We start from the raw sequence: 20638 nt of genomic DNA on the forward strand, positions 1-20638 counted from the left end.
TCAGGGTCTAGGGTGCTTGTGAATAGATAAGTCTTAATAAATTTGTAGATAACGGTTCTATTTCCAAAGATCATTATGCCACTTTCCTTCTGGTTCAGAGCATGTGATTGTGACCAGCAGATTGATAGCTGTACTTATGAAGCAATGTATAATATTCAGTCCCAGGCACCATCTGTCACCGAGAACAGCACCTTTGGTGAGTAGCCACTCTGCAACTTTAAAAATCATTGATGTGCCATAGGAATGAGCCTGTAATATTTGACTAATGAAATAGCTTGATCTAAGTGGAAAATTCTTTTTAATAATCTTTTTTGTAAAATACCTTTGATCCATGGGCAGTAAAGCCCCCTCTCCTCTTTGTTTCCTGTTCACACAGCTAGTTCCTTTGGTGCTGTTTCATCCTTCCAGGGCCTGGAGACGTTTGTGTTATATGGCCTGGACCTGCAATGCTGGCAGTTCCCTTTTATTTCCATTGCATTGATGGAATTCTTTTGTGTGTGGGTTGTGAATATTCAACTCTCATGTTAACTAGCGTACCATGTTGAAAGTTCAAGAAGCCTGCACACACAGGGCCCTTTGGCTGATCTTCGAAGTGAAGTGCAGACAGAAATGTTGAATGTGTGCTGTAAAATGGCACTTGAGTCTTTGACATCAGTGACTATTAACTTTGGCAAGGGTAGCCTTTGACATGTTCAAAAAAGAGAGCTGCAGGATTGCTGCAGATTTTATTTTCTGTTTCTTCAATCACAGGGCCTGACGTGGTATTTGGCCCAAAGTAGACATTCAGTAACTATTGAATTAAGTAAATGATTGTATACATGCATGAATGAATGGATGTCCCTATATTGAAATGTGTTAGAAAATGAAGTTTATCAGAAGAAGAAGACAGCTTCACAAACTTTTCTCCAGGTAAAGGGAATTTGGCTGCAGCCCCTGCTAACACTGGCCCTGAGGAATCAGAAAATGAAGATGATGGGTATGATGTCCCTAAGCCACCTGTGCCAGCAGTGCTGGCCCGCCGAACTCTCTCAGATATCTCCAATGCCAGCTCCTCCTTTGGCTGGTTGTCTCTGGATGGTGATCCCACAACAAGTGAGTCTCCAGACTACCTTTGGTTTGTCCTGAATTGCTATATGGCTCCTAATTTATACTGAAACAGAGATGACCTCCCCTGGTGGCAGTAAGTCAGTATGTGGAAGTAGTAGACTAAACATTATGTCTCAGTGGGAGGAAAGCTGGGCCTGGGTTGCAAATTAGAAAGTTAAACTACAGTCAAACTCTTCAGAATTTTGCCAGACTTAGAAACAGCGTTGTTCCTTAAACCATACCTCCTCCTGTACTACAGGTAGGTAGGATTTCCAGCTCTTCTGAATATGCTTTGTGACCATGCTAATTAAGCCTGATGGTTCAGAACATGCATTCCTTTTTCCTGGGCCCCATTGCATTGAAAGGAGGCGTACTGGCTCTGGAACACATTCTGAATGGGCCTGAAGTCAGCCCACACTGGCCCTTGACTATTAAGGGCTACTCTTGCACCTGTGGCCGCCTGGTAGGGTAGCAGCTAGAGTTGCTGTCACTTTGGAAATTGAAGACAGATTTCAGGACAGCAGGTGAAAAACATATACAGCATCCAATTGCCCAAACAAGCAGTGATCCCTGCCATGGTTAATGCTTCTTCCCTGCACCTTAGGCTTATTTCTGTCTGTTTCTTTATTTGTAGAAGTTTAGTATCTTCTCTGGTCCTCTCAGAATTAAAAAAAATAATAATTCAGATGATAATGTGTGGGAAAACTTGTTGCTAAGTGTGAAGCATGAGCAGATGTGTCATGTTTATGATAGTGGTGGTGGGTAGTAGAACAGATGCATGGTGTATTTAGAAAGTTGCTCCTAATGCGGTAAGGAGGAGGCTTGTTCTAAAATCCTTGAACCTGTAAAACCCAGCGTTGTAACTGAACTGCACATGTACCTAGTTGACAGGAGGTCATTAGTAGCTTGATATTAGCACATTGTTATTATTGTTACTGCTATTAAATGAGGTTTCCCCCCAGATTTGGAAACATTTTTCTTTTCCTATTTCTTCTAGACTTTACTGAGGGTTCTCAAGTTCCTGAGAGGCCCCCCAAACCATTCCCTCGGAGAATCAACTCTGAACGAAAAGCAGGTAGCTGTCAGCAAGGAGGTAGTGCTGTTGCTTCTACTGCCACTGCTGCCACCGCTGCCACCATTGCCTCGCCTCAGCTCTCCAGTGAGATTGAGAACCTCATGAATCAGGGGTACTCCTATCAGGACATTCAGAAGGCTTTGGTCATTGCCCACAACAACATCGAGATGGCCAAAAATATCCTCCGGGAATTCGTCTCCATTTCTTCTCCTGCCCATGTAGCTACCTAGCACATCACCACCCTGCTTCAACTTTAGAGGACCAGTGAGCCAGGAGCTCTTACTTGAGTAGCACCTAAAAGGGCAGAGGTTCCTTTGGAGACTTCACAGTGAAGTCATGCCCTTTCTGTGGGATATCACCTCTGTGGTTCTGAGATTTCAAAGCAGTGGAATGCAAAAGGAGCAGCTAGTATGTTTTATTATTTTATTGGTCTTGAGAGTGCATTTGAAGGTGTCCTTCAGTCCCCACTTAGAGTGTGGATTTTTATTACATGGTAGCCTACTTGGGGAACAATTCAGAAAATAATAGAATAAGTATTGTGCTGTAAATCCTAATTGAGGACTTAAGACTTTCCTGGGTTAAGGATGTGGCCATGTGTGTGTCTATCTGTCTATCCGTCTGTGGTTGTATATGTCCTGTGATTCTACGATTAACCTGCTGTGTGTGTTAATCCCAGGCAGGGAATTAGCACAAGAGGTTTAGGAAGGAATCTTTAAGACTTCCATCTACTGTGGTATTATATCCAAACGTAGTGTGTGTTACAACTTCAACACTCCCCTTTGGCTTACATTATCATGTGCTTAGCTAAAGTCTTATATTTTTAGAACACCCTTTCTCCGTCCTTTCCCCTGTCAGCTCCTTCCTCCTCCTTCCCCTTGGTGTTCTGTCATTGGCATCGAGCTTGCTATAACCAGCCTTACTGAGGCCAAGCAGCTTATGGGATGTTCTTTATTATGTGTGGTGGTGTTGGTTTGTTTGGAGATAGGTGGGAGAAAAAGTATTGTTGCTATATCATTATAGTCATGTTTGATACTAGCAGCTAACACTGGTCACTCCAAAGCACTGTTTCCATAGGAACATTGAATTTGTTAAAATAAGGTGTTTTAATTATCCTAGTTACATAATGACTGATTTGAGATAGAGGCCTTCAAATACATTCCATGCCCTCCCCAGAAAATAGTCTGTGGGAGTCAGTTGCCTTTGTGCCAGATATGTGTTCTAATGTAGGTTATGAAGTCTTTCTATGTAATGGGAAGGGAGTAACATTTGTTTCCAGAATGACTTTCTGGCCTGAATACCACGAAGCTTTTAGGAAGCTTCATTCACATGCTACTTAAGTGCACAAAATAGACAATGAGGATTTATCTGTTTAGTTTTTTTTCCCCAATAAATTAATTTCAGCTTATATGGGTGCCTCCCTTTGAACATAATAAGCCAGGGTAGATTTTCAGAAATGATTTTTTTTCTTTGCCCTTTAAGGAATGGGGGTACCACCCATGGTAGCACAGCATTTTGGTGATGATTAGCACCTTTCCTACATTGGGGCCACCCGATGACTTCGTTTTCTCTTGTGCCTATGGCTTTTGAAATGTAACGTCTCTTTCTTCCTTTCCTTCCCCTTTCCAATTCACCTTAGGTCCTATATACTCTCTTTAATTACTGTGTTCTCCACAGCAATTAGACATCATTTGATGAAATAAATTCCTTCACTGTAGTCAAAGACAGTATGGGAAAAGGCTGGCCATTTGTGTAATTGCAAGTTCATAAGGAAGATTCATATTCTAGTTAGTCATTTCCTTTAGAGACTGCTGAATGGTCGCTTGAGTTCAGGTAGCTCTCTGTCCAGTGCTGACTTCCCCAGCAGCCTGTAACCCTCCTTGTCAGAAGCAAGCCTGCTCTGATAAATCTGCCGTCCTCAGAATCTAAATCACACTTTTGTCTTTAGGTCCAGACAGAAATGACCCTCCTTTGACCAATTTTCTTTCCAGTCTTGTTATCTTTGGAACTAAAACTTTTTCTAGTTCTTCTCTTGGCATTCAGCTGCTCCTAGATCTTTTGGTTTTACCCTTTTGCCTCAGAGCCATTTAAATTCCCAGAGTAGACAGTACAGGACCGTGTGTTGATTTGCCATGGTTACCCAGTGTCTTTTCTGCATGGGAGAAAACAACATAGCCCACCAGCAGGTGCAGGACATCCTGAATGGGGGTGGAAGGGCAGGGGAGAATGACAGTGACTAGGAAACAAGCTACTGTCTACTTCTGAAATGCAGTATAGCGTTTCATTTGAGGTAAAATTCAGTTTTGCATTTTGTTTGAATGTTGAAGGCCTAGATAAAGAACTAGAAAAGATGGCAGCAGTTCCAGGCCTATCCATGTAGTTTTTCTTTTTACCGCAGATAGTGCCCATAGTTGAAGGCTCTATCAGGAAAACAAAGCACTGGCTATGTATCTTTTGCCTTTTCAGAGCATTCACATCATCTTTCGTGGAGATGTTGTCCACACCATATAGGCTGTGAGCAGTTTCTTCCTTTCCTTTCCTGAGTACCTGTGTGGCTCTTCAAGTCAGTCCGGAAACTGAAGTTCCAGATCCCTGTGTTGAGCAGGTGCACTGATGATTGGCTTGGGTATTAGTTTGTCACGTGTCTCTGCAGGCATTCAAGGTTTTGGAACATTTTGTGAGGGTCTTTTCTTTGACTGGGTGCTCTGAGAACCCACCTGAGTCCATTCCTGAGATTGCCAGGCCAGCCTCAGGAAGGTTTTCACGTGGCTCTTGTTTTGAGGATATTCTCAAAACTTTAATTTCTTATATTTTCCTTTGACTAAGGCACCAATAACCCATTTTTCACCCTCCATTTGTATGGCAACTTTAAATTCTTTGGCTCTGCTCTGAATTTAACTAAAATTGCTCTTTCATGAACAGGCTTTATTTTGAGTTTTGCCATCTTTGGCAAACCCATCTCCTTTCCCCCTCCTAATTACAAGTGTTTGATAAGTCAAAATGATGACTGGTGTTTTCCTTTTTATCAAATTCATCAGGCTATTTTATCCAACCCAGTCCTGCTTTCCCTGTGTCTGCCTGAGTTGCTTTCCATAGCCTCCCTCATTGCTAGCTGGGTTGCTGCTTTGTAGCTGCCAGGACTGGACTTTTCCAGCAGCCCCTCCCATACCCTTTCCCATACTCTTTCCATACTTTTTCTGCAGGTGGTAAAAACCTGTGGGCTCTATGGTATACCTCCTTTAGTTAAATAATAGACTGGGCAGTTTATCGTCTCAACATTTATCTGTTAATATTTATGTAAATAGTGATCTCTACATGTGGATAGCTCTTTCTCTTTTCCTCCTCAGCCCCACTCTACTTATTCTGCCATTCTTCCACAGACTCACATCACCAGGGCCCAAGATGTGCGATAGTACCGTTAGTATCATTTAGCAGTTTTGTGGATTAAAAAAAAAATGGGGGGGGTTGCTATTATTCATACTTAAGATATTTATTTCCTCTGTAGAAAAGTTTTGTGGTCCAAACAGCAAGCTTACAAATAAATTTTTGTAACACAACTTACTTGAAAACTAGGGACCAGCTTTATATTCCCTTTAAGGCACCATTAACAAGGTCTAGTCCTTTTCGTAGGTGATCAGCAATGGTGTTAATGCAAAATACTCTCCTACCTCACACTATGAAAGTCAGAAGGTCATAGACCTTCTTGCCTAACTGTAAAGCCCCTTCTCACCGTTGACCTTTCTGATCCTGGAATGGCCACTGTCCACTGAATAAGAGTATTCTGACCATGGGCCTGGCTGTGACTATTTGTTTGTTCATTCAGCACATGTTTGATTACCATGTGCCAGAAATGTCAGCTATTTGTCCTTCCCTGCCACCACATGGTGGGTTACTAATGTTTGGGAGATTTTACTTGGCTCTGCATTTGCATTTTATCCTAAAATAGCTCTTCCCAATAGGATTGTGTAGTTTTCATTCACAGTTCTTTTATGTAGACTTTACCTTTCCTTATAGAGCTGCCTTGGTTAAAATCATTAACCCCTATTGTCTTCCTATAGCTTTGAAAATGTCTGGAAGATTCCTTAGTGTAAGTCTCATGGCTATTTACCATTTTTATGTATTTCAGTGGAATCTATTTGGTTGATTGTGGGGTGTGTTGTCTCAGAATTACACAGTAGGGCATTAAATGTTTAAGCAAAGCATCTGCCCACAATCTGCTTTCCAATCTAGTGCCTTCCTTGATCTTTTTACTGAGCTACTGTTGGGAGTCCAACAGTAATCCCCCTTGTTGGGAAGGTTTACTTATCACCCTTCTGGGACCTGTCACCATCTTCCATACTGTTTGGAATTTGTTTTCCAATCCTTCAACAACCTTTGCAGCAATTCTGTGTTTTAGAAGGGCTGGAGGTGTGGGGGAGGTGTGGGTACCTGTCTTTGGGTTCTGATCTTCAGCCAGTTGTTTGGTCTTCCAAGAGCCAGACAGTTCTCTAAATGTCAGCCTTTACCTCCCAGAGTAGGGATCTTAGAGATCCTAGAGCTTAGTATCAACACATAATTCTACTAGACCTTAAAGCTTTAGGAATTCAATCTAAAGTATTCTAACTCAGCATAAAACATTACTATCACTTCTTTGATCCCAATCTACATTAGCAGTCTTTCCTAAGAGTGTATATAGCCACTTCATGCATGGAGGAGGGTGGATAGTAGAAGAAAAGTTGAGGTTGTGTTTTTGACTCTCCTGGTTAGGGGCCCTTTGGATGCAAGAAACAAATATTCAAGCTAAAGAAAGGAGGGAGTCATTATAAGGATGCAGAGTGTCTTGTGGGACCTAGGATAGGAAGTATAGTTGGTTCTTTCATGGACCTGGAACTGTAAACTTTGCACTTAGTTCTTTCTCTTCCTTTACAACCTGTTTATCGGCATGCATGGACCTAAAATAGGCACCCTCATCCTCAAATTCACACCACCTTCTACTCTTGGGATCACCATGAACAGATTCCCAATTCCTCTTAGTTCACATTCTTAACAAAGAATACGCTCAGCCCAGCACATTGATCAGTATCTACTCCTGTCTGGTTGGCCTTGCCAGGGATGGCAAAGACAGAGCAGCAGTGGCACACTCCTTCAGCTGGGAGATGGGGAAGTTCTCAGAGAAGAGGGCACAGACTGAGAAGACACCCTAAAAAGATTTCTACTCTAAGGCAGCCATGGGAATGTGTCTGGGACATCAAGGAAATTTTTAGGTTTAACTTAAGTCTGGTCACTATCTTTGTTGTTTATTTCCTGTTTTTCTTCCCATTATCAGTCTTGGTATCCAAGATTTCTTACCTCCCTCTTTAGGACCAGTCTCTCCTGTTCCAGAGCTAATCAGTTCCTGGGTGGCATTCCTTAGCCTCCATTCAACCTCAGGTCTTTTGCCTTCTTTCATGTTACTTATAGAGAGCAGATCACGGATTCCATTATAGCCACTGCCTGTGGACTTCTGGGCTCTCTTCAGGTTTTAGTGCTGAAAATGTATTCATTCTGTGGGCCCATGGCCTGTCTTCTCCAAACCTTCCTCTTAGCCTCTCATTTGCACCTTCCTGTGTGAGGGGAGCTCTGCAGTAATGTTCTTAGGCAAGGCTTCCTAGGTACCTCAGAAATGACTTTGCTAGAGCCAGAAAGAGTATATAATAGCTGGGACAGTTGCCAGGATATAGATTACATACAGATTCCAGTTTAGAATAGGTTTTTACTGAGAGCTCTTTAGATAGGTTACCTGTGTCTTTCCTGTCCAGTTGCTTTCTTTTTAGTCCTATATTAAAGCTTTTATTTTTTAGTTTCTTAAAACTATGCTTCTGCTTACCTGAATGTTTTGATCTTATTTATCTCATCCTGGAGCCTGTATTGAGTTGTAAGGCATTTCATACTGCCTTACTCATAACTTTTTTAAACTACTAGAGTCATTTGATATACACAGAAGTAACTTAATAATCCAAAGATACACATCGAGGCACATGAGAAAGGGTGGGTCGTCAGACTTTGCATTTCATGTTCTAGTCTAGGCCCCCAAATTAAGGAGCAGAGGACAGCAGTGCACGTGCCTTCACAGTGTCCCAGGAAATCTGGGTGGGTTCCAAGGGGAAGGTACCATGTTTCTTGGTTCTAGAAAGTAGCACAAGAGTAAAAAATGGAGAGAATAGGGATAGGGGGAGCAAGCCCTGCACATTCATTCCTAGTTTAATGGAAAGCACCATGTCGAAGGGCCAGCTGTTGACTAACAGACTAACAGCTGTTTGGAGATCTTGCTGCCCCTTCCCTAGTACAATGCTTGAGAAAAATGTGGCTGACCACTCCCTGTGTTTGTACAGAGCAAAGGCTTAAAGCCAACCTCAGATCTCCTACTGATCTGGCAGCCGAATAGATCACCAGTGTTCTGATTGCCTGGCCCCATATTCCTGAGTCAATCCCAAAAATGAATGTGAGGGACCCTCCACATTGCCTCTCACAAGCTCTCCTGCCCCTGAACCAGGTGGGAGACTCAGTGCATGCTGTGTGCAATTCCTTGGGCCTTGTGCCACCTCCATGCTCAGGCCCTGAAGTAGGTGCACAGGGTTCCTGTGTGTCAGCTTCCACCTCCCTACCTACCTCTGACCCAGTTCTGGGTGAGGGTAGGGCATGCTTAGAGCTATCTTGAAACTGAAGAGGCACAGAACTACATAGGAGTCTGTACACCACATGCCCTCTTCCGTGGCCTCTTCTGCTGTCTGGGTGAGTAACCCTGCAGCACAATGCCCATGAGAGTAGGTGCCTTCTGACCTACTTTGCCCAGTACTGTGTTAGTGTCTTGGCCTTGAAAGAAAAGCCTGACTTCCCGCTGAAACACATGGTAGGGGCATGGCAGCTATGAGGTACCTCCTACATCTGCTTTCTGGCTGTGGTGACTTGGGATTTTTACCCTTATATATCTTTTTCCTTTATTCAAAACAAAACAATTTTTAGCACACTGGAAAAAAAAAAAAAAAAGCCAAACGTTTTGTGCCTTTCTAAGGCAGCACTGTATCCCAGGCTGCATTTTAGGACTTAATATGGAAATACCAGAGTCTGAGCTCTTCTACCTTGAGTATCATTAGTCCCTAGAGTCGGGACAGGAAGGAGTGCTCTCTGTGGCTGCAGAGGCGGCACACAGGTGCAGTGTGTCAGCGGTCCTTTTCCCTGCCGTGATGTGTCATTGGAAGAAAGAAGCATTGTACCCTGGAATCATTTGGTTGATTCCAGTCAGAAGCTTAGTTATCTGGTCGAATGCTTTATCTCTTCCAAGGAGAGACAGAATGTTCCACAATTTCCAGGTATTCTCTGGACCATTCCAAGTGTCGCAGCCTCCTGACCATATTAATGACCCAGCTGTGTGGAGAAGCGTAGGATGGACTCTCTTGAAAAGGGAAGGTTGTTTGTTTTTTGTCTTTTCAGTTTGCTGGATCCTGAACCAGCCTAGACCCCCTGCCTCTCCCTTCAGACTCGGCTTGCCTTTCATGTGAAGGCTTCAGACTAAAGCATTAAGTAGCTAGTGCCCTTTGCAGGGTCTAGTTTTTCCCAGGGAAGGGCAGCAAGGAACACATAACCAGAAGCCTGTCCTCAGTATTGTGCCCCCATAGCAGGTTTCAGCTAAGAAAAGAAAAGAAAAATGTTTTCATTCTAATGACATTTTACTCGTCTCTTACCCTTTCCTCAGTTCTTCCCTGCCTTTAATGAATAAAGAATCGGGAGATAGAAATTACTCTTTTAAAGTCCTCCTTATTCAAGATTTTGAAATTTTTGGCCTGGGTGGGGCTGGAGAAAACTTTCTCCTGATTGAAGAGTCCCAGTTTGTATATCAGTGTTAAGAAGAAAACAAAACAAACAGATGAGATTTTCATGGACTATTTTAAAAATGTGTCATTAATATAAAAAATTTATATAGCAGTATTTAATCATTCTCACCTGTAAAGAGTAAGAAAAACAGAAGGTAAATATTCTTACAGAGAATAGCAGAGCTTTAAGATTCATTTTCATTTTAAGTCCATTTTGTTTTGCCAGTTTATTAATGTTTAGAGGTCTGTTATACTAATGTTATTTATTAATTTTTTTCATTTCCATACACATTTAACTAAAGAGCTTTTTCAAGCACCCATGTCTGTAAAAAAGTATTTTTAAATAAAGTTTCCTTTGTTGTAGCAGACTTGAGTTCTTGCTCATTCAGGGTCTGGGGGGCTGATACACGGGATAGCTATAGGACCAAATGCCCAGGCCCACTTCTTCATCACAGTGAGTCTGCCGCCTCGGGGGCACTTCTGAGTGACAGGAAATCATAGGGGGCACAGCTTCTGTCCAACAGCCTGCCAGGCCCTGCAAACTGCCTCAAGCAGGGCAGCATTGTTTCTGAGAAGTAGGGTAACTGTCCTCTGTGGTAGAGCCTGAACCATTTGCTCAGAAGAAACCCCTAGTCCCTGCTACTGACTACAAAGGATTTTGTGTCTCTTTTGGTGCAGTTGTGATTCCAGAGGCCCCTAGGTTCCTGTGGTACCCGTGACGAATAAAAAGCAATAAGATTTTGGGAACAATTAGGCTTTATTTTTCTCATATATATATAAAAAGGAAACAATCTGCAAATTTACATACAACCTAACAAACCATATATATATATATATAATATACTCACACGTGCACACGCGCGCGCACACACACACACACACAGACATACATCCACCCCAAAGCTCTGGCCAGGCCCATTTTTTATCCCTAATTCTTCCATTTGAGCCCTTATCCTAGGGTCTGGGCCCATTAGCCCAGTCTGTATTAGTTTGTTGCTAATATAACTATAGCCTTAGTCCCCATAAAGACTGTCTGGACATCATCTTTGTCCCCTATCCTCCCTACCACCACCTTTCAGTCTCACATGATCCCTGTGGGATCAAATGAATAGTGGGAGCCAAATGAATGCAGGGGGATCAGGCTCAATCACTGAAACTCCAAATGGTGCCCAGCTTCCTCACTGCAGGGATGTATCTTTTAAGGAATGACACTAGTCCCTGGCTTCTGCCCAAGAAAAAAATGTCACAAAAGAGACTGAAGAGGCAGGCAGGAAGGTGGCAGCAGCAACACTGCAGCTGCTTCTAGATGCTGCTGGGGCACTCTCCAGAGCACTGTAAGCAACATACTTGGACAGCGAACAGGTGCCTGGGCCCTAGTGCATCTTCGCTCCAGTGCTGCAGCTGAATCACTGAAGCCAGCTTTTGGGGCGGGAAACCAGCTCACAAGGAGGATACCCAACTCAGCTGCAGGCAGCAGACAGGTATTTACAGCCATAATATGAGTATGTGTACAGAGAAAACATGTTCTGCAAGAAACTCTCCTATCCACCACTCCTGGGAGACTGAGGCCCCTTTCCTTGGGATGAGCTTCACTCAACAGAGACAATGGTGGACTAGTCCCTGAAAAGGGGGCCTCCAGGGCCAAGGGATGTCCTTCTTTGGACAGCTCTGTCCTAGCCCATTAGCCCTCTGAAGAGGTCTGCAGGTGAGCTGGAGAAGGAGTTTTCTCTGTAATCCCTTTGGAGGCGTTGACGGCAGAAGAGTGAGCAGCGAGCCGCAGACATTCCAGGCAGGGAAGGGACCCGAGTGGGCTTCAGCGGCTAGTGCCTCAGATCGATGTATTTCTCTCCCTGAAGACAGGTAGATAGAAGGGGAAACATGGAGATAGTGATCAGCGTTGCAGGTGTGAGCACTATGTGGAAGGAGGGACCGAAGCAGAAGCTGGTGGACTTGGTGCAGCGGCCTTGGGAAAAAGCAAGGGATGGGTGTGATGGCCAGGGAAGGAGACACGGCCCCAGATCTGACTTTGCACTGGGAAACAGAGGCCACACTTCACGCCTATTGACCGGAGCCATAGGCACTGTTCAGGAAAAGGTCTTTACTCTCAGTCTTTGTCTAGGTTCCCTTAGCCACTTGCCTCGCCCTGCCATCTGTGGGAACTGTTAAGAAGGCAAGATGGGGCCTGCTCCCTGTCTCCAGCAAAGGATGACGGATGAAAGGGTTAGTGTTCGGGGAACGAGAACCGTTAGCCCGTGTTGCCCCCAATCCCTGAAGCTGTGACTGGCCACAGGAACCGCCTCCTACCTGGTCTCCTGGAGCCCTCTTGTCACCGTTGCCGCCCTGTAGGAGGCCCATCTCTTCTGGGAGCTTATCTGACTTAACTTCAACTACAAATTCACTCTTACGAGACGGGGGCAGCGTGCTGGGAGGAGGGAGGGAGGCGAGAGGTTGGCAACTGGGGCAAGGGAAGGGGAGGGCCTGCTGGGAAGGACTTGGGATGGATGATGGGCTCTTTGGTGCTAGCTCAGGAAGGGAAACAGTAATGGCAGTAGATGTATGGTTGATGGAAACTGAGTGCTAGGCGCTAAGCGGGGAGCACTCTGATCCAGGGGTGGGTGGGCATTAGGGCAGGCCAGGGAATGTTCCTAAGGAGGCAGCAAGCTGGGCCAGCAGGAGATGGGGAGGGGGTGACGGGGGCCGGCGCCCTGCTTACATCTCTTGCTTGCCTGAGCGCCCACACCGCAGCTTGCCCTTCTTGTAGAAGAAGTAGAGGACGGCGCCCAGCACAGCCAGAACCAGGATGCACACAATCACAGCCACGATGACCACGCCCTTGCTCTCCACCTCAGGCAGCTTCTTCTCTGTCCCACAAAGACACTCCTAGTCATTCCCTGCCCCAGGTGGCCATGTCACCATCACTGCCCCACCCTGCCCAGGGATGACAGAAGATGGGCCACCACTCACCTTTCTCAACAGGGCTCCCTGGGGAGGGCCAGGGCAGAAAGGATGCCCTGGGGCTGGCCCGTGGCTCACTCAGGAGAGTGTGGTGCTGATAACACCAAGGCCACGGGTTCGGATCCCTATATAGGGATGGCCGGTTGGCTCACTTGGGAGAGTGTGGTGCTGACAACACCAAGTCAAGGGTTAAGATCCCCTTACCGGTCATCTTAAAAAAAAAAAAAAAAGAAAGAAAGGCTGCCCCGGCATGGCCCCGTTCTTTTGCCAGGCCCACTTACCTGTGGAGGTACTGTTGGCTCTGGCATGAGGACTGACAGTGGAGGTGCCGAGGCCAGTGGTTTTGCTGGAGTCTGGTGTGAGGGTTGTGAAACTGACTAGGAGGCAGAGGGAGGTGGATTAGGAGCAGCACAGGTTAATGCCCATGCCTGGGTGTGCCCCTGCTATCCTCTGCAGGGATGCGGCCCTCACCCAGCTCCAGGAAGATGGTGGTGGTGTTTTTGCCCTGGGAGTTGGAGGCCTTGCATTCAGCGCCTTTCTTAAGCAGCTCTGGGGTCACGAGGACACTCAGGGTGCTCAGGACACTCTGCGGATCTTGGTCTTGTTCACTTGCCTACAAGGAAGGAGGCAGCTGAGGGGGTGGGGAGGATCTCTGGTCACGGCCACCACGCCTGGCCAGGGATTAATGGGTGCACGGCAAGCTGAGATAAGCCTGCTCACCGTGCCATTGACATTCCAGGAGATGGTGGGCCGCGGATATCCTGATGCTTCACAAGACAGATTCACCAGTGTGTTCTCCTTCACCCACACCTTCCTCTCCTTTAGTGCCATCCATGGGGGCCCTTGGGGAGGTAAGAAGAGTGGGCAGCACACTCAGCTAGTCTGCCTCCCCCTCCTCACCAGAGCTCCCCAGGGCAGCGGGTGACTTTTTACCCTCAGAGAGCTTGAAACCACCCAAGTTGGGGTGACCTGGTCTCTGCCCAGAGGGCCTCACCAAAAATGGCCACATTGACCAGCTGGGTGCGGTTCAGGCTGGGTATGCTGGACACAGATGCCACACAGCGGTAGCCTCCACCTGCCTCCCGTTTCAAGTTGTGTAACTGGAACACAGGCCCATTTCCCAGCACCTGGCCTGTCTGGGGTGAGAGATGGGTCAGAGGGTCTGGGAAGGAGCAAGCTGTTGTTTCCCCCCAGCCCCACCCACCTGGTAGCCCCCTGCCCCACAGCCCCAGACCCGCCTGGGCACCTTCTCTCTCAGCCACTGGAACTGGAGGGCCTGGTTACTCTCCGCCTCACAGGTCAGGGTGAGGCTGCTGCCTTCCTGGCTTTCGGGGGCTGCGGGACTCACTCGGACATCAGACACATCTGGAGGCACAGCAGTAGTGTCAGCCTGGGCAGGGCAGGGCTAGTTCCCCCATTCCCTGGCCAGGTCCCCTGTCCTGAGCCCCAGCCCCTCACAGTTCACCAGCAGCTCCTGTGGTTCACTTTGCAGTGATAACAAGGTGGTCAAGTCCAGGCCCTGACATTCATAGAGCCCACTATGCTCCTTCTGGGCTGGGTCCAAGACCAGGATCCCATCGTCGTTGCTTATCTCTTCCTCCATCTCTCTGGTGCTGGGGTTCTGGGGGAGGATAAGGGGTGAGCAGAGCGCCCCTCTGGCTGCTCTGCCGGCATCCCTGCCCGCGTCCCTGCCCGTTATCCCCATCTGCACCGAGCACAAGCTCTCCGCACCTTCTTGGTGATGCTGAAGTGGGGTGGTGGGTTGCCGTCAGCCAAGCATCTGATCTCCACGTGGTCTCCTTCCTTTAGCATTCCCACAGGCTCCACTTCCAGCCACACTTTTTCTGCTGGATCTGCACAGGCAAAGGGGGGAGCTCTCAGCTCAAGAATTGACTCTGGCCTGGATGGGGAGGGGCTCACTGGAGTTTCCACCAGGCCCAGTCCAATGAGCAGAGGGACAGGTCAGCACTCACAGAAAATGGGAACGGTGATTTCCCTAGATTCCTTCATGTGGTTCCCACTGGGCAGCCGGTAGTTGAGCTCACAGTAAAACTGGGCATCTTTGTCTTCCTTTACCAGCTGTGCCTTCAGAACACTCTGCAAGGTGTACAGACCACTCGACTCCACGATCTGGGATGACTGAATGTGGACCCCTGGACAGGGAGGAAGAAAGGCTCAGCCTCAGCCCCACCTCCAACCCCACCCATGGTCTCCACCGGGGTTGGTGGGGGAGCATCTACAGAGACCCCCTGCTCCCTGTAGAGGGCCAGGTACAAATGCAAGCTGGTGACCTTTCAAGCCAGCACTTTTACTGCTAGGAATCTACACTAGAAAAACATCTACACATCAGCACATATACGAGAATGTGTGCAAAAAATGTTGCAGTGATAAGGAAAACGAGAAGCCTTTGCTAACAAGGGAGTGGTTAACTACACTACATTATGTACACAGTACGAAAAACTCAGCAGTAGGCAAAACAGGTAAATAGGCTGATCTGGAAAGATTATACAAAAGAAATTGTATCACAATGTACACCATACAATGGCACTTAAATTAAGGTGTTTAAACCACAGCACTATTGACATTTTGGGCCAGATTAATTCTTTATCGTGGGGCTGTCCTGTACCCTGCAGGATGTGAGCAGCATCCCTCGCTAACTCTACCCACTAGATGCCAGTAACACCCCCTCTACTTGTGACAACCAAAAATATCCCCAGACATTGCCAAATATCCTCTGGGGTGGGGGGAGGGTGCAAAATCACCCCTGGTTAAGAACCACTGACTTAGATAATAAAAAACAAAGCCCACATATTTACAGATATATTTATATGTGTGAGTAAATACACAGACACAAGCTTGAAAGGACACACCAGCTGATAGCAGAGCTTATTACTTCATGGAGGGGATCTGGGGCAGACAGGAACTTTTCTTCCTTTATTTTCTATACAGTTTAAATTCTTGTGAAAATATTTTCAAGCATCGCTTGTGTAGTTTTTTTAAAAAAGTAAAAAGCTGGAGGGACATGTGAAGCCACCCGTGTACGGTCCCACTGGTGTGGCTTCCAAGAGCAGAGAGGGCTACTCACGATTCTTCTCCTCCTTCAGTGGCCGACCGTTCTTGTACCAGATGACTTGAGGAACGGGGTACCCATTCCTCCCCACACAGGTGGCAACCTGGGGAGGAGAGGTGTGGGTCTCCCTGCCTCTGAAACCCCACCAAGCCCCACCTCAGCTCCTGCTCACCCCAGCGGCCATCCGGCATCTCACCTCCTCAGGCTCCTCACTGTTCACAGGGATACCCAAGACACTGCCCTGGATGGTTGGCTCCTCTGGAGCTTCTGCAAGGGAAGAGAAATGAGGAGGGGCCCAAGATCACCACTTTGCATGACATACACTGCCCAGAAGGCGGGAACCAGGGGCACTCACTGTAGACACGGAGCTGGATGCGGTGCTCCTGGGAACGAGGGCGCTTGCTCTGGCACAGGAAGATGCGCTCATCATGGGGGGTCACTTGAGTCAGGGCCAAAGTAGCCCCTCTGCCCTGGAGGCTGAGCCGGTGCTGGTACTCCCCGGGTTCGCTGTGGCCCTGGCCCTGGCGCACGCGGAAGATGAGTGTGGGCTTCTCCTTGTGGACCTAAGGGGAGGGGACAGACAGGAGGTGAGGGTTCAGGGCCTACATGAGGGGCAGAGCTTCCCACCCCTGGCCGCTCTCTCAGGATCCTGAGCACTCACAGAAAACCAGTCCACATGGCTGAGGTTGCCTTGGGAACGGGGGGGTCCACACTGCAGAAGGGCCGTGCTGCCCACTTCCACCTCGACCAGCTCGGGCACGGGCTGCTCCGCCTCTCCAGGCACACCTGGGGGACGGAGGAGAAGCACCCCAGCAGCTGTGTCAGCTGCAGCGGCTCTCCCTTCCTCCCCCACGCTGCTCACTGCAGCTGCTCTTCCTGCCACCTGGAGGGTCTGAAGAGGGCCCTGTCCTCTCCTCACCCTCAACCACTGCCTACCCACTGACCTACCCCAGGCCAGCTCTCTCTCAGTTAGGGGGATCCCTGGTCCCTGGAGCAGAGACAGCACCGGTCACCTCCCAGATGAGGCTGGCAGAGGGGCAGAGAGGGGCAACCCAGGCTCTGGGCCAAGTGGAAGGCCCCTTTCCTTCTAGGCCCCCTCCTCTCCGAGTGAACTCAGAATATGGGAATGTGAGGCATGTGCCAGGCTGGGGCACACAGGCCCCTTTGTGTCCCCACCCCCGAGGGAGACATCACTACTTTACTCTCTGCCCCCCACAATCCCCTCCCTAAATCTTTCATAAGACCCAGTGGGCCGACTCCAGCCAGAAGCTCCATTTCATACTCCCTAAGTAGCACCTCAATGAACATTTCACACACACACTCAGGGGACCCCATCCTGGGAGCCTGGTGAGTATGGAGGGGTCAGAGTCTCCTCCAGGGGTCAAGGCAAAGGCCGGGCAATGGGCGGGAGTGACGTCAGCAGTGCCAGCGTGCTGCCAGCCCTGTGAGGAGGTGATGTCACTCAGCACCATCTGGCTGGATTCTGGGATGCCTGGGTTGCAGCCTTGGGCTGGCTCCACGACAAGGAGGGCAAGTGGAGTGATCTTTAGATCCCTGACTCCGTTTCCACGGAGCTAGAATGGCAGGGCAGGGCGGGGCTGGACCTGCTGCAGCTGTGAAGCCTATTTAGCCCTTTCCCCAGAAATAAAATCAGCCTGGGAGGAGGAGCCTGGAGTACCCCAGGGACGCAGTTGGCACTGGGCATGAGGCCAGCGAACTGGGTATTGCCTAGCCCTCCCCTTCCCCAGCCGGACGGTGTCTGGGCTCAAGGAAAGGGGGCCGAGAGAAACTCGCGACACTGCTGCGGGCCATACAAGGGCAGCGTGGACCCTGGGAGCCGAGCTACTAGGAGGTTCCAGAGAAAAGCTCCGAGATTCCCCGGGCGCTCTTCCCACCTGAATGCGGTCCCCCAAATAAGTCTGTGCGCGCTTGCACTCGGAGAATCCTCCATTCCTCGTCTCCCACCTGTGGTCCCCTGTGATCCCATCCTCCCGGGTGGTGCGAGGTAACCCACACTGCCCCCCAGCCTCTGCCAACGCCCAGCTCAGGCGGGAGCCGCCGTCCCTCCCCCGCTCTTACCTCCAGCCTGGCTCGATGCCCAGGCGGGAGGGGGAGGGGTCGGCGCATCCCCTCCAGCTTAGGAGGCTGCCTTTTCCAGCAACAGGCGGGCGCGGAGTTCAGGATTTGGGGATGCGCTCTAGCTGCGCCACCCCAGAGTAGGCACCTGAGGGAAAAGCCCCAGCGCCCCGACAGGCTCGGCTCCACCCCTTCCCGCTCCCGGCAGCAGCCTCCTCCCCGCCTCCCCTGTCCTGCTCCCGGGGTTCTCTAGACTCCAGGCTGCAAACTGGCTGCAAAGAAGAGTTGCACGCGCGCAAGGCGCCCGGGGCCCGAGGATCCGGGGAGAAGGAGAATCCGCTGGGGCGCAAAGCCCCGACGCCGCCGCGCGGCCAGCTCCGCGCCCCAGCACGCTCCGCCAAAGACCTCTGGCCCCCGCCCCCCAGGGCACTCACTCACCCGCGGCGCGGCGACAGCAGCAGCAGGCGGCGAGCAAGAAGGCGCAGAGGAGCCCGGGCAGTTCCATGCTTCCCGGCCGGAGGGCGAGAGCCAAGTGAGGAGCTCGCGGCTGCAGGGGGCTGACGTCAGGGGGGCGGGGGAGGGGGCCCGGAGCGCCGGGCAGCCCCGCCCCGCCCCGCGCAGCCCCCCGCCCCCGCCCCGCGCGCAGCAGCCCTAGGGGGCGGGCCCCTGCGGCGCGAGCCGGGGAGAGGCGCCCAAGAGCGTGGCCGGAGGTAGGCCGGAGCCGGCCTCCCAGCGCCCGCCTTAGGAAGGCTGAGGGAGCAGTGACAGGTGTCTCGGGGCCGGACTGACTGGCTAAGGCTGCAGCGAGGGGAAGCTGGCCCGGATGCCCAGAGTCTCCCCGGGTCACCAACAGCTGCGCTCACCCGCGCTCAGCCCCTACCAGCCAACGTAGCCCTGGAGGACCTCCTGGCGGAGGAGCAGCGGACCAGTTCCTCGGTGTCCCCGATGGGGGCCTCCCATTCATTCAGGCTTCTCTCCTCTGCCACGGAGAAATCGGGCCCGCCTCGGTCGCTTCCCAGAACGATCGCACCACTGCGGCTGCCGCCGGCCTGCCTGGCATTGCCCCCGAGCCTCGCAGTGCTGGCAGCTCTGGGAGAGGAACCCTGCGCCAGGCCCCATAAACCCAGAGGTACCTGTATCGGGGAGTGGAGATGGTGCCTTCTGGGCCGTCCCTTCAAATCCAAGCGACTGCAAATCCGTCTTTGACTAGAGAAAGGAGGGAGGGGGCTGAATTCACAGGCCCAAGGTGTTCTCACTTGTCCAAGCCCAGTCCTCCGGGATTCTGTTTCTGCCCTCTTCACTCACTGAGGCTAGCCCGGGACTCAGTTTCCCCTCGCCCGAATGAAGAAAAGCGGGGGAAGAAAGAGTTAATGGGTGCACGGTCTCCTGGAAACCTGTTGTTATTCCTGATGGTTGAAAGGAGCCCTGCAGCGCTTGCTCTACCCACCTCCCACCCCCAGCTTAGATCTCCCTCAACCCTATCGATTGGGGCTCGACAGCCGGGAGGGATCAGACCTGCTTGCCGGCAGCCTTGCTTGAGCTAAGCGGAGTCAGCCACACAGCAAGATGTTGGGAGCCCTACCACTACCCTTCTTTCCAAACCCCAACTTCTCCCTGGGTCTCTGGCCTCTTGAACTAAGACCCTAGGAAGGGGGGCGGGCTCTTGCCTCATAGAGACCCAAGCACCCTAGCCTCAGGAAAGGGGTCCACATCTGCTGGGACTCCTCCCTCAGGAAGGGTCAAATAGGAGCCTGGATTTGGGGGAGGGGTCTGTTACCCCACAGGACAGCCTTTCTGCTGGCTGGGGGAGGAGCAGCGTGAGGCAGCAAATGCCAGAGATGGCCAGGTGACTTGAGAGAGGGCTCTGGGGTGGTGTTTGATGACGCAGAGATGACTGGCAAACTACATCAGCCCTGTCTTTCAGAGCCGTGCTGACCCTCCTCCCAGCCCATTATTCTCCAGCCCGAGGCCATGCCAAGCCAGCCAGTCCAGGAGCCTGGAGCGTGGGGGGAGAGAACAAGAGGAGGCCCCTGGTTTCCACCCACCACAGTGAACGTATGGACTGGCCCAGGGCCCAGAGCAGAATGGCTGCGTGTGTCTGTCCACAGGGACAGGAGTTGGAATGGCTGAAGTATGGTGTATGCCCTGGCCGCCTGGAGCCAGGCAAGGAGCTAGCTTCCCTGCCCCACCCCCTTCTTTTCACTTAACACCATTAACTAATCACGTTCTTCCCTTTGGCCTGGAAACCAAGCCAGCTAACCACCAAGGACAGTCAGTTCTGAATTCTTCTTCTGCTCTGAGGAGAGTGAAGCCAGGTGGGGGTGGAGGAATCGCCTCTGCAGTGAAAGAGAAATGAGGTTAGAGCCCAGGGTGACATCTCCTCCCTTGCATGGTCCCACCAAACAAGCACATAGACTGTCCTCTGTAGAAGCCAGTAGCCTGGAGCTGCCGAGGCTGCAAGGGAATGGGTGGTAGAGGTCAGGGAAGAGAAAACTTTGGGATGGTTTCGTGAGGGGGCATTTTGGGATTCCAAACAAACGAGGGGTCAGG

General features: G+C 50.0%; 2 protein-coding genes across 2 annotated transcripts in view; one reads left to right on the top strand and one right to left on the bottom strand.

The window, feature by feature from the left end:
- Positions 1 to 2663, top strand: part of CBL (Cbl proto-oncogene) — an 86398-nt gene extending 83735 nt beyond the window's left edge. Inside the window, exons 14-16 of the mRNA XM_063093763.1 lie at positions 99 to 196; positions 910 to 1092; positions 2084 to 2663. Coding sequence (XP_062949833.1) covers positions 99 to 196; positions 910 to 1092; positions 2084 to 2391 — 589 coding nt within the window. The 3' untranslated portion in view covers positions 2392 to 2663. The remainder of the gene's footprint in view (positions 1 to 98; positions 197 to 909; positions 1093 to 2083) is intronic.
- An 8701-nt stretch (positions 2664 to 11364) lies between these two features.
- On the bottom strand, positions 11365 to 18626 carry MCAM (melanoma cell adhesion molecule). The gene is made up of 16 exons (XM_063094271.1): positions 18527 to 18626; positions 16674 to 16798; positions 16368 to 16575; positions 16209 to 16279; positions 16028 to 16115; positions 14916 to 15095; positions 14674 to 14795; positions 14401 to 14563; positions 14189 to 14307; positions 13937 to 14078; positions 13663 to 13784; positions 13414 to 13555; positions 13224 to 13319; positions 12701 to 12848; positions 12292 to 12409; positions 11365 to 11837 (listed from the first exon to the last, which is right to left on the bottom strand). Exons 1-16 carry the CDS (start codon positions 18591 to 18593, stop codon positions 11808 to 11810), a joined length of 1941 nt encoding a protein of 646 aa, XP_062950341.1. The 5' UTR covers positions 18594 to 18626; the 3' UTR covers positions 11365 to 11807.
- Positions 18627 to 20638: the final 2012 nt, after the last annotated feature.

The sequence above is a fragment of the Cynocephalus volans genome, chromosome 4 (assembly GCF_027409185.1).
Source record: "Cynocephalus volans isolate mCynVol1 chromosome 4, mCynVol1.pri, whole genome shotgun sequence".
In the NCBI taxonomy this organism is placed as follows: domain Eukaryota; kingdom Metazoa; phylum Chordata; class Mammalia; order Dermoptera; family Cynocephalidae; genus Cynocephalus; species Cynocephalus volans.